The 12,286-nt window shown below is 49.2% G+C and overlaps 1 protein-coding gene across 1 annotated transcript in view; it reads left to right on the top strand.

Annotated features, from left to right (window-relative positions):
- The first annotated feature begins 11,663 nt into the window (after positions 1 to 11,663).
- Positions 11,664 to 12,286, top strand: part of H6PD (hexose-6-phosphate dehydrogenase/glucose 1-dehydrogenase) — a 39,734-nt gene continuing 39,111 nt past the window's right edge. The window contains exon 1 of the mRNA XM_052653793.1: positions 11,664 to 11,915. Coding sequence (XP_052509753.1) covers positions 11,911 to 11,915 — 5 coding nt within the window. The 5' untranslated portion in view covers positions 11,664 to 11,910. The remainder of the gene's footprint in view (positions 11,916 to 12,286) is intronic.

Below are 12,286 nucleotides of genomic sequence, written 5' to 3'. Positions count from 1 at the left end.
CATCTTTTTATGTGCTTTTTGGTCATTTGTATATCTCCTTTAGAAAAATGTCTATTTAAATCCTTTGCCCATTTTTCAACTGGGTTGTTTGGCTTTATTGTTATTGAGTTGTGAGAGTTCTTTATATATTCTAAATACTATAAATATTTTCTCCTATTGTGTGGATTGTCTTTTCACTCACTAGCATCTTTTGATGCACAATCAGGTGGAACTTTTTACATACATTAAAAAAATGTTTGATCAGACAAAAATCTGCCAGCTGGCAGCTATGTTGCTGTGGTTGTTTAGTCACTAAGTCGTGTCTGACTCTTTGTGACCCCATGGACTGTAGTCCACCAGGCATCTATGTAATATTAATTAATTCATTTATTAAACTAACAAGTATGTATTAAGGAGGACTTCCTCAGTGGCTCAGCAGTAATGAATCTGCCTGCAGTGCAGGAGCCAAAGGAAATTCGAGTCCAATCCCTGGGTCCAGAAGATTCCCTGGAGGAGGGGATAGCAACCCATACCAATATTCCTGCCTGGAGAAACCCATGGACAGAACAGCCTGGAGGGCTACAGTCCATAAGGTTGCAAAGAGTCAGACATGACTGAAGTGACTTCACATGTAAGCATGTAATAAAGAGATCCTTGTTCTGGGGTTTATATTTACAAGATATAGTAGCCACTGGGCAGCTCCTCATCAAAGTATTTATAGCCTAGTTGACAAGACACTTCCCAGAGGCTGGAAAACAACAATGGATGTTTGCAGGTGACATATGATCATTTCAAACGTGTGAATTCCACTCGGATGTGATGGGAGTGCTCCTGCAGCCAGGGAGGGTGGTCAGGCAAAGCCACACGACTTCACATCACTTGCCTGGAAGCACACAATCACATTTCTCACCAGCAATCAATATTTCCATGCTCACAGTGGGTGATGGGTGACATCAAAACTAGCAAGAACTTGGGAACATTAACCTTAGGTGTTACAGCATCCCCAGCTTAGTCCCTAGCCAGGTCATGATGATTATATTCTGGGGCTAGAGCTTCTTTGTAGCTTTGCAATAGATATAAATACACCACCAGTCCCTCCTTTCATGGAGGCTACACCATCAAAATTGCAGAAACATGTTTTATTGAGTGCCTATTTTTATGTCATTTTGTTGTTGTTTAGTCGCTAAGTTGTGTCCAATTCTTTGCCACCCCATGGACGTAGCCCTCCAGGCTCCTCTGACCATGGGATTTCCTAGGCAAGAACACTGGAATGGGTTGCCATTTCCTTCTCTAGGGGATCTTCCCAACCCAGGGACTGAACCCAAGTCTCCTGCATTGGCAGGCGGATTCTTTACCACTGAGTCATCAAGGAAGCCTGTTTTTATGTCACAAGCGCTCTCCTTTCTTTTTTTGGTTAGATCATTAAAAAAATTATTTATTTTTAATTGAAGGATGATTACAATATAGTGTTGATTTCTGCCACAGTGCAGCATGAATCAGCCATAGGTATACACATGTCCCCCCCATCTTGAACCGCCTGCCCACCTCCCACCCCATCCTACCCCTCTAGGTTGTCACAGAGCCCCGGTTCAGTTCCTTGAGTCATGCAGTAAATTCCCACTGGTTATCTATTTTATATTTGTTAGTGTATATGTTTCCATGCATGCTCTCTTTTCTTAGTCTTAATTTTAAAATAATAATAAAAGTTATTTATGGTTATATGCCACTGAATTTAACAGAATGTTAAACAGATCTCACAAAATAAATGTAGATCTTACAAAACAAAAAAGTTAAAAGGCTGTTACTTATACAATCAAAAGAGCGTATATTTTTAAAAGCCTTCGTCTTAAATTTTTATGAAGAGATTTTCTAAGGCAGATAAGTATACCTTGCCTTAAAACGCAGATAAGTATACCTTGCCTTGAGTGTTAAAAATGTTGCTGAAAAACAACATATAATTCAGATACAGTATTCCCCTCATGTACTATATCTGAGTCATATGTTGTTTTTCAGTAACATTTGTTACTTAAGGCAAGGCATATTCTTCAGGGAGCTGAATGCCACTGATTTGAAACTGTCCCTACTTGTAGCCTGGCTCCCCTAATGAGAGTTTAAGCTTCTTGAAGGTAGCCATGTCTCCTGAGCCTTCAGAGACTTTTTTGAGAGTGAGGGGACCCAACTGCCTAAGCCAAGGGGTCCCAACTCCCAGGCCATGAACTGGGTCGCACAGCAGGAGGAGGTGAGCCCGGCCAAGCTTCATCTGTCTTTACAGCCACTCATTGCTTATGTTGCCGCCTGAGCTCCGCCTCCGGTCAGATCAGTGGCGGCATTAGAGTCTCACAGGAGCTTGAACCCTACTGCGTGTGAATCATCCTGAAACCATCCCCTCTCCCAGCTCCCAGTCCGTGGGAAAATTGTCCCTGGTTCTAAAAAGGTTGGGGACCAGTGGCTTTAATCCAAACAGCCAGACAACATCCTTGATTCTTCCTCCTTCATCACCTACATCTAAAAACATCAGCAAATCCCATCAATTTCCTCTCCTCTCCAGAGTCTCTCTCCACAGAATACAGGTGTCCCTTGTGTGTCAACCATGTGTTTCTGATCCCTTGATGTCTGGGGCCTTGCTGACTGTGGAGGGACCGCCCCTCCCAAGGTTAGCCAGTTCCTAGATACAGTGACAGATTCTGGAGTGTGCCTTTCATATTCGAACAAATTGATCCAATCCCTAAGCCACAACCTCCTTCTCTATCAGGCTCTCACACCCTGGGCCACTATCTACCTGCCCCCATTACTCTGGACCAAAGACAGACCAAGCAGGGGGCAGCCCCTATGCCCCAGAGCCTACTGATACTCTTCAAACTGGCCAATCCTAAGCCTGCTGACCCTGTCTCACCCATGCCTTCCCATGGAAACCACTATTCAGGCTCTTGTACACATCTTCCCTCACTCCCTCTGTCCCCTGGCTGACCCTGGTGCATCCTCATGACCCTGCATGGGTGGCAGGGCATGCCCACTCTTCTTGGGTACTGCAACCGACTACCTTCTCAGCAGCAGTCCTCTTTTGATCTGTTTGCCTTGCCGTATCTGAACAGTAACTGCATCTACATTTTAATCCATCCTGGATTTGTGGCCCTAGGCTGTCTGGACTCTATAGTAACCCCCACCTACTCAATATGCTTCTCCTCCAGGCCTGCAGCCGTGAACCCGGGGACTTTCCAAAATGAAAACTGGTTTTGTCAGTTCTCTTATTTAAAATTCCCCAGGGGCCTCCACTGAACATTAGAATAAAATCCACGTTCCTTCCCATGGCCTAGAAGGCCTCACGTGTCCCAGCTTCTACAACCTGTTCTCAGGCCTCCCGCTGCTTGGTGCTCCAGCCACACTGGCCTCCTTTCAGACACGCCAAGCTATTTCCTGCCCCGGGGCCTTTGTACGTGCTGTTCTCTCTGCCTGGAACACTCTTCTCCGTTTTGTGCAACTGGCCCTTTTCCCTCTAGTCTTAGTCCAATGTCACCCCTGGAGAGGCCTTTCTTGACCATACAGTCAGACATCCTATTCCATTATTCTGTTTTATTTTCTTCATCACAATTGTGATTCTGTAATTATTCTTTTGGGCTTCCCAGGTGGAGCTAGTGGTGAAGAGCCTGCCTGCTGATGCAGGAGATGTAAGGGATGCAGGTTCAATCCCTGGGTCGGGAAGATCCCCTGGAGACGGGTATGGTAATTCACTCCAGTATTCTTGCTTGGAGAATCCCATTGACAGAGGAGCCTGGCGGGCTACAGTCCATGGAGTCGCACAGAGTCGGACATAACTGAGAGACTAAGCTCAACACAGCACAATTATTCTTTTGGGCTTCCTAGGCAGCGCTAGTGGTAGAGAGCCTGCCTGCCAACGCAGGAGACACAAGAGACGCAGGTTCTATCCCAAGGTTGGGAAGATCCTTCGGAGAAGTGTATGGCAACCCACGCCAGTATTCTTGCCTGGAGAATCCCATGGACAGAGGAGACTGGCAGGCTACAGTCCCAGGGGTCACACAGAGTCAGACATGACTGAAGCGACTGAGAATGCACACAATTACTCTTTTACTGGTTGATCTTCTGTCTCCCCACAACACACCCCGACTTGGAGTAGAATATAAGCTCCTTGAGAACAGGAGCCTTGTTCATGGCTATGTTCCCCGAGCCTAGACAGCCTGGCATGTTGTATTGGATGCATGAATGAACAAGGGGTACCTTACCTGTGTGTCCAGGACTGGAGAGGGGAGTGGAAGGGGCTGAGGAGTGAGCGATTGTCCCCTGATATGACCCTGCCGCCACTTGGGAGCTGCTGGTTCGTCAGAGGCTCCCAGCTCCTGGCTCCAGACCAGGCCACTGCAGAGTCAGGGCTGGGAAAGGCAGACAGCATCTGCTTCCTGGAGAAGCCATCCGGAAGCTGGCCTCTGTCTCGTGAGGTTCTGCTGACCATCACATTTCCCCGGCAAGGGTGCCTTGTCCTTCCGCAGACCCCAGGTTCATCTGTCGCCCGCTCCAGAGGCTTGGCTGTCCCCAGGCTGCGGCTCCACTTGGCCCAAAGGATCTCATGCGGCTTTTGCTGCTGCAGAGATGTCTGGGGTGGCTGCCAACACTTTTATCTTTTCATTTCATCTGCCAGCCAAGAGCTTTTTCCTGCTTTTGCCTCTTGAAGCTTAAGGCAAGGAATGCTGACCTTGAGTACAGGTGCTTCTCGATTCATTACTCAAGGTTCCCTGCCCGGGTTCACATTCAAGCCAGCTGCTTCCCAATCTTCTCTTTTCCTTTCCCTTGGCCTCCCTGTTCCCTAGCAGCCTTGAAACAAGCTTTGGGATTTTTTTCCCCCTGAGGTCTGTGTTTAGGCAGTAAGAGCCCTGCTAGTATGGCCCCTTGAGTTCCCGGGTGGCCTAATGTTTAGGACTTGGTGCTGTTACTGCATGGCCTGGCTGGGTAACTGGGATCCTGCAAGCTGTGCCACGTGGCATGACTAAAGTCGACAAACAAAAAGACTCAGCTTAGTTTGCGTCCTTCACTCAAGTTAAGGCAAGGGTACCAAGGCACCTCTTTAGACTCTGGCCACATGGCCACTGGGAGAAAATATTGCCAGAGTCACAGCTAAGTGCAGAATGAAGGGGACTCCAACCCCTGAACATGGGGCTCTGATTCCCTACCTTCACCACATTCATCTGACAAACATGTTTTGAGGATCTGCTGCTTGCCAGGCATTGGTCCGCTGGAGTCTCGCTTACTGGACTGGGGAGGGACTTGGATCATGTCCATATTGTAGAGTGATCCAAGAAGATGTGTTTGGAACCCATCATGTGACAGTTCAGCAAAGCATTCTGGGACAGCTGGATAGCCACATGCCAAGGGATAAAATTGGACCTCCTTCCTCTCACATCATCTACAAAAACTGACCAAAAATGAATCAAAAGCCTAAACATACAAGCTAAAACAAACTTTTAGAAGAACATGCAAGCATACATTTTCATGGTATTGGACTAGGCAAAGCCTTCTTAGACATGATTCCAGAAGCACAAGCAACAAACCAAAAAAAATAGATAAGCTGGACATCAGAATAAAAAAAATTCTTATGCTACAAAAGACATCATCAGGAAAGTGAAAATATAACCCAAAGAATTGGAGAAAATTTTTGCAAATCTGGTAAGGGGCCTGTGTTGAGCATATATAAAGAATTCTAACAACTCAATGGTTAAAAAAAAAAAAACCCACTTGAAAATGGGTGAAGAATATGACTAGATAGTTCTCTAATAAGAAACGGCCAATAAGCACACGAAAAAATGCTCAATGTCATGTGAAAGTGAAAGTCGCTCAGTTGTGTCTGACTCTTTGCGGACCCCGTGGACTGTAGAGTCCATGGAATTCTCCAGGCCAGAATACTGGAGTCTGCTCCCTTCTCCAGGGGATCTTCCCAACCCAGGGATCGAACCCAGGTTGCCCACATTGCAGGCAGATTCTTTACCAGTTGAGCCACCAGGGAAGCCCCAAAGGCCACATATTATATGAATCCATTTATATGAAATATACAGGGTAGGAGAATCCACAGGTACAGAAAGTAGATTTGTGGTTCCGTAGGGCTGAGAGAATTGAGGGGAAGTAGGGAGTCAGTGCCAACAGGTACATCATTTCTTGTTGGGGTGATTAAAATGTTCTTAATTGATGTTGTGATGGGTGCACAACTCTGTGGCTATATTAAAAAACAATGAATTGTACACTTTAAATGGATGAATTGTGTAGAATGCAAATTATATCACAGTAAAACTGTTACCAAAAAAATCATGTGATGAAAACCCTGGAAAATCAAGAGGGTTTGAGAATCTGTGAATTCATAATTTGTGGTAGGCAGAATTGTGACTCTCTAAAGCTGTCCAGCCCCCAATGTGTGGAGTCTGTGAGTATGTCACCTTATATGGCGAAAAAGACTTTGCAGGTATGATTAAAGGTATGGACTCTGAGTTGAGGTAGATGATCCTGGTTTATACAAATGGGCCATCTAATCATATGAAACCTTAAAAGCAGAAGTCCAATCCCAGATCCATCAGAGAAATGAACGTGACGGGAAGGATGAGAGCTGCTAAGCACTTGACCTGCCATTGCTGGCTTTGAAGACTAAGGAAAGGGGTCACAAGCTAGGGAATGTGCTAGTCTTTAGAAGCTAGGAATGGTCCTCAGCTGACAGTCACCAAGGTAACAGGCATCTCAGTCCTAAAACCACAAGGATCTGATTTCTGCAACCAAATGAACAAGGAAAGGGCTCCTCATAAAAGGAGCACAGCACTGCAACTCTTTGGTTTTAGCCCAGTGAGATCCACATCAGATTCCTGGCCTACAGGACTGTAAGATAATATATTTGTTTTGTTTAAGCCACTAAATGGTAGTCAATTGTTATGGCCGCAATAGAAAACCAACATGTAGCTGTTACTTTATGTAGACTTTAATAAGCCAATATTTAAAACAAGGAGTGCTAGTCTTTCTCATGGCTGGGCAGGAAAAGGTATACTCGTGGCTGAAAATCCACACACCTGTTCTTTCCTTCCTACCCCATGCAAAGACTGAAGGAATAGAGCTCACTTAGTGACTGCTGCCCCAAAATAGCTTGCCTGGAAAATCCCATGGACGGAGGAGCCTGGTAGGCTGCAGTCCGTGGGGTCCTCGAAGAGTTGGACGTGACTGAGCGACTTCACTTTTACTTTTCACTTTCATGCATTGGAGAAGGAAATGGCAACCCACTCCAGTGTTCTTGCCTGGAGAATCCCAGGGATGGGGGAGCCTGGTGGACTGCCGACTCTGGGTCGCACAGAGTCGGACACGACTGAAGCGACTTAGCAGCAGCAGCAGCCCCAATATAGAAACTGTAACATGATTTTATTTCTAACTCCTCTGCCCTCTCTGGTGAGTCATTCATCTCTCCAGGTCTCACTTTCCACATCTGGGAAGCAGGCCGAATTAACCCTGACTTGCCTACCCCACAGTTAAGAAAGGAAAAAAAAAAAAAAAGCTCAGCTTCAAACAGAACTCCAGGGCGATCCTTGGCAGACACAGTTTGGGTCACAGGACACGCTCCCCTCCATGGGGTATCATTCCTTTATTCTGGCTTCCTTCAGAGCATTTTGGGCACACCTGGTCCCTCAGGATGTGGAGTACCTTGTCATGTGGCCTTGCAGCTGCTGTTAGCACAGAAGTGAGAAAAGCTTCAGGTATCCAAAGGTGCTGAAGCTCATCACAAAGTCCCATGGACAAAGTTTGAGATTTTTGGTTTGGGGGGAGCAATACTCTCACAGCTTGCTGTTGTTCAGTCGCTAAGTCATGTCTGATTCTTTGTGACCCCACAGACTGCACCATGCCAGGCTTCCCTGTCCTTCACTACCATGTCCTTTGGACATGAGAACTCATGTCCATTGTGTTGGTGATCCCATCCAAACATCTCATCCTCTGTCACCCCCTTCTCCTCCTGCCCTCAATCTTTCCCAGCATCAGGGTCTTTTCCAGTGAGTTGGCTTTTTGTATCAGGTGGCCAAAGTATTCAACATCAGATTCAGAATCAGTCCTTCCAATGAATATGTAGGGTTGATTTCCTTTAGGATTGCCTGGTTTGATCTCCTTGCTGTCCAGGGGATTCTCAAGAGTCTTCTCCAGCACTACAGTTTGAAAGCATCATGGGACCAAATTGTTTTCATGATGGAAAGAAAGTAAAGTAATGGTTCAGATCAGACTAGGAGGAACAGAATCAGGAGGAGACTGAGATAGGACTCCAAGACAGGGAGGAGGGCAGAGAAATGAAAACATCTCAACTATGTGTGGGTGTGGAAGTACTTCTCTCATTAGGGAGAAGTGCTGTGATGCTCTAGACTCACTTCACATTACTCCCCTGATCCACCCCACTGATTCCTATGTGGACACAAGCATTTTCTTAATAAGCTGCTTATAGGTGACTTGGCTTTGGGATGTCTTCATTTATTTAAAGATTTTTAATTTTATTTAATGAATTTATTTATTATTGGCTGTGCTGCATCTTCACTGCTGTGTGCAGGCTTTCTCTAGTTGCAGTGAGCAGAGCCTACTCCCTAGTTGCAGAGCTCAGGCTTTCCATTGTGGTGCCTTCTCTTGTTGCAGAGCTCGGGTTCTAGGTTGCCTGGGCTCAGTTGTCCCATTGCATGTGGGATCTTAGTTTCTCAATCAGGGATCAAACCCATGTCCCCTGCATTGACAGTTGGAGTCTCAACCACTGGACCACCAGGGAAGCCCATGGAGTGTTTTTAAAGATGTTCTATAGGTAACTGAAGATCACTCTCGTGATGTCTGTACAGGGATCTGGGAAACGCCCCTCCGTTCATCTCTGTCTCTGGGCACCTGCCTTCTTCTATCTGTACCTCCTTTGGCTTGGGTTTACATGGTATGTGAGTGCACAGTGCACCTGGGGCCATGAATGTGGGAAGAGCTCTTGACTGAGTCCTGGCATTGTCCAATATGGTTTGGCTGGCCCCTTCCCTAGACCCTCCTACCCACTTCCAGCTGTGGAGGCAGTCTGGCAGGGACCTGGCTCCTTAACTCTCCCCACAGTTCCAAACCCAGCATGGCCAAGTCTTTGCTGACATCCAGCAGCTCCCTGCAGGCCCCCAGATGGCCCCTGGCCCTGGTGACAGTGGAGCCCAGCCCCCCTTGGCTCCCCAGCCTTCCTGGAACCCTCTTGCCTAATATCCTGTGTGTTAATCATGCCTGTTGGCCCTTCTTAGTCCTGCCGGCCACTGCCAAGTTCCTTCTGCTAGTTCCTGACATTCCTACCTCTAGTGGAACCTTCATGAAATAAAAAGTTACTAAAAGTTCTTTCTTTCTGGTCAGAATGCCCCTTCTTGGGTGGTCCCACACTCCTCAGCATAGGTGACCAAGTATTCTCCTGTGTCTGGGATGGGAGAAAGGTGGGTCTGAAGAAGGGAAAGAGCTAAGATGCTCAGGAATGGGCATGGGGTGGGGGAGCTATGTCTGGGAGGTGGTCCTGGTGGTCGTGCATTAATTCAAGGTCACCCAGGGTCAGCTGAGAAGTAGGAAGAAGCAGCTGCTTTTCTGATGGCCATGGCCCCACTGGGGGCACTGGCAGCAGTGTAGAGCTGGGAGAAAAGTGATCACCAAGGTGAGGGTGAGGGTAGGCACCATGCGATCATGGCGAAGAATGGGGCAAAGGACTGGCATACCATACTGAGTGCTGAGAGGCAGCTCACCGGTCATCTCCTTTATCATCACCCCATCATCCTACAGATAAGGTCTTCTTCCCATCCACTGTCTTGCTAATAAAGCCCCAGAGGTGCAAGCTACCACTTGCTGAGCACTTATCACAGGGAGATGGCTCAGCGGTAAAGAATACGCCTGAAATGCAGAAGCCGCAGAAGACACAGGTTCGATTCCTGGGTCGAGAAGATCCCCTGGAGGAGGGCATGGCAACCCAGTCCAGGGTTGCCAGTCCACTCTTGCCTGGAGAATCCCATGGACAGAGGCGCCTAGTGGGCTACAGTTCATAGGATTGCAAAGAGTTGGACACGACTGAAATGACTTCAAGGCTGTATATTGTCACCCTGCTTATTTAACTTCTATGCAGAGTACATCATGAGAAACGCTGGGCTGGAAGAAGCACAAGCTGGAATCAAGATTGCTGGGAGAAATATCAATAACCTCAGATATGCAGATGACACCACCCTCATGGCAGAAAGTGAAGAGGAACTAAAAAGCCTCTTGATGAAAGTGAAAGAGGAGAGTGAAAAAGTTGGCTTAAAGCTCAGCATTCCGAAAACGAAGATCATGGCATCTAGTCCCATCACTTCATGGGGAATAGATGGGGAAACAGTGGAAACAGTGTCAGACTTTATTTCTTTGGGCTCCAAAATCACTGCAGATGGTGATTGCAGCCATGAAATTAAAAGACGCTTACTCCTTGGAAGGAAAGTTATGACCAACCTAGATAGCATATTCCAAAGCAGAGACATTACTTTGCCAACAAAGGTCCATCTAGTCAAGGCTATGGTTTTTCCAGTGGTCATGTATGGATGTGAGAGTTGGACTGTGAAGAAAGCTGAGTGCCGAAGAATTGATGCTTTTGAACTGTGGTGTTGGAGAAGACTCTTGAGAGTCCCTTGCTTGGACTGCAAGGAGATCCAACCAGTCCATTCTAAAGGAGATCAGTCCTGGGTGTTCTTTGGAAGGAATGATGCTAAAGCTGAAACTCCAATACTTTGGCCACCTCATGCGAAGAGTTGACTCATTGGAAAAGATTCTGATGCTGGGAGGGATTGGGGGCAGGAGAACGGGACGACAGAGGATGAGATGGCTGGATGGTATCACCGACTCGATGCACATGAGTTTGGGTGAACTCCGGGAGGTGGTGATGGACAGGGAGGCCTGGCGTGCTGCAATTTATGGGGTCGCAGAGTCGGCGATGACTGAGCGACCGAACTGAACTGAAGTGACTTAGCACGCAGCACGCAGTGTCTTCAAGGTCACACGAGCGTAGACAGACTTTTGAAGCTGTCTGGTGGAGACACGGCCATAGCCTGTTCTCTCACCCCTAAATCACTTCTCCTGGAGATTAAAAATTGGGGGCACCACGCCGCTCCTTCTACAGATGGAGAAATGCGAGCCCTAGGGAGGTCAAGTGATCAGTTCCAGGTCCCACGGCTTGTGCCAGAATCTGACGAGGAGCCAGCAACTCGGCTCCACGACACAACGACTTCCCTCGGCCCTCCCGTGTCCAAGAAGGCGGCCCGGCCCCTACGACGCACAGGAGATTCCAGAGACGCAGAAAAAGGCCCGCTCACTTCGCTCTTAAGACCAGCCCATCCACGCGAACCAGGGAAACATTTGAGAGGGGCCCGCCCGCCAACCCCTAACAACCCGAGCTAGGGGGCGTGGTCTCGCCTGCGCCTCCGCCTCCGCCGCCAGCCCCGGCTCAGCCCCACTGCGCGCGCCCCTCGCCCGGTCCTGCTGCGCGCGCGCGCGCGCGTCCTAGGCCCAGGGGCCCCGCTGCACGCGCCCCTGGCCCGGCCCTACTGCGCGCGCGCGTCCGAGGGCCGGAGCCTCACTGCGCGCGCGCCGAGGCCGCAGGGGTTTGACGCCCAGGCCCGGAGGGGTCAGCCGCGCTTCCGGACACTGACGCGTCTCGGGTTGGGCCGGGACCGGGCGGTCCGGCCGGACTCGGCCTCGCCCCCCCTCCCCCGCTCGCCGCCCCCGGCGTCGCTGGCGAAACCCGAGCGCGTGTGAGGCGCGGGGCCGCGTGACGCGCACCTGTCGGGGCTGGCCGGGCTGACGGAAGAGAATGCGCCGGGCCCCGACCTGGCCTGAGCCCGGCCAGCAGCACCGCGCGGCACGCGCCGCCCCCGACGTTTCCCGGAGAAGCTGCCGGCTCTGACGGGCGTGATGAAGTAAGCTGCCTCCCCCGCTTTCTCTCCGGCTTCTTGGGCCGCAGGAGGAGTCTTTTACAGCCGGATTGGGGCTGCGCGCTTGTGCCCTTGCGAACCTGCCGGCCCCGGAGGCCAGCCCCGCGTCGCTGTAAAATCCTCGGGCGTTTGATTGGGAAGAGTCACCCCAGCTACCACCCACCCGCCCCAATTTCCTTCCCCGCGTTCCTTCCGCAAAATAAATTATTCACTTCCTGCTCCGCAGATGCCTTGGCGCGGCAGTGCTGCGTGGTGGCTGGTTGGCTGGAGGCAGCCAAGCCCCGTCGAGGCTGGTCCGGACGGGCCAGCGGCGTCTCCTTTTCCTGGACTTTCTGGAACTCAGTTCAGTGAGAGGA

Source organism: Budorcas taxicolor, chromosome 16, assembly GCF_023091745.1.
Source record: "Budorcas taxicolor isolate Tak-1 chromosome 16, Takin1.1, whole genome shotgun sequence".
Classification (NCBI taxonomy): Eukaryota; Metazoa; Chordata; class Mammalia; order Artiodactyla; family Bovidae; genus Budorcas; species Budorcas taxicolor.
The sequence above is the reverse complement of the archived record's forward strand: the minus strand, read 5'-3'. Positions and strand labels throughout refer to the sequence as shown.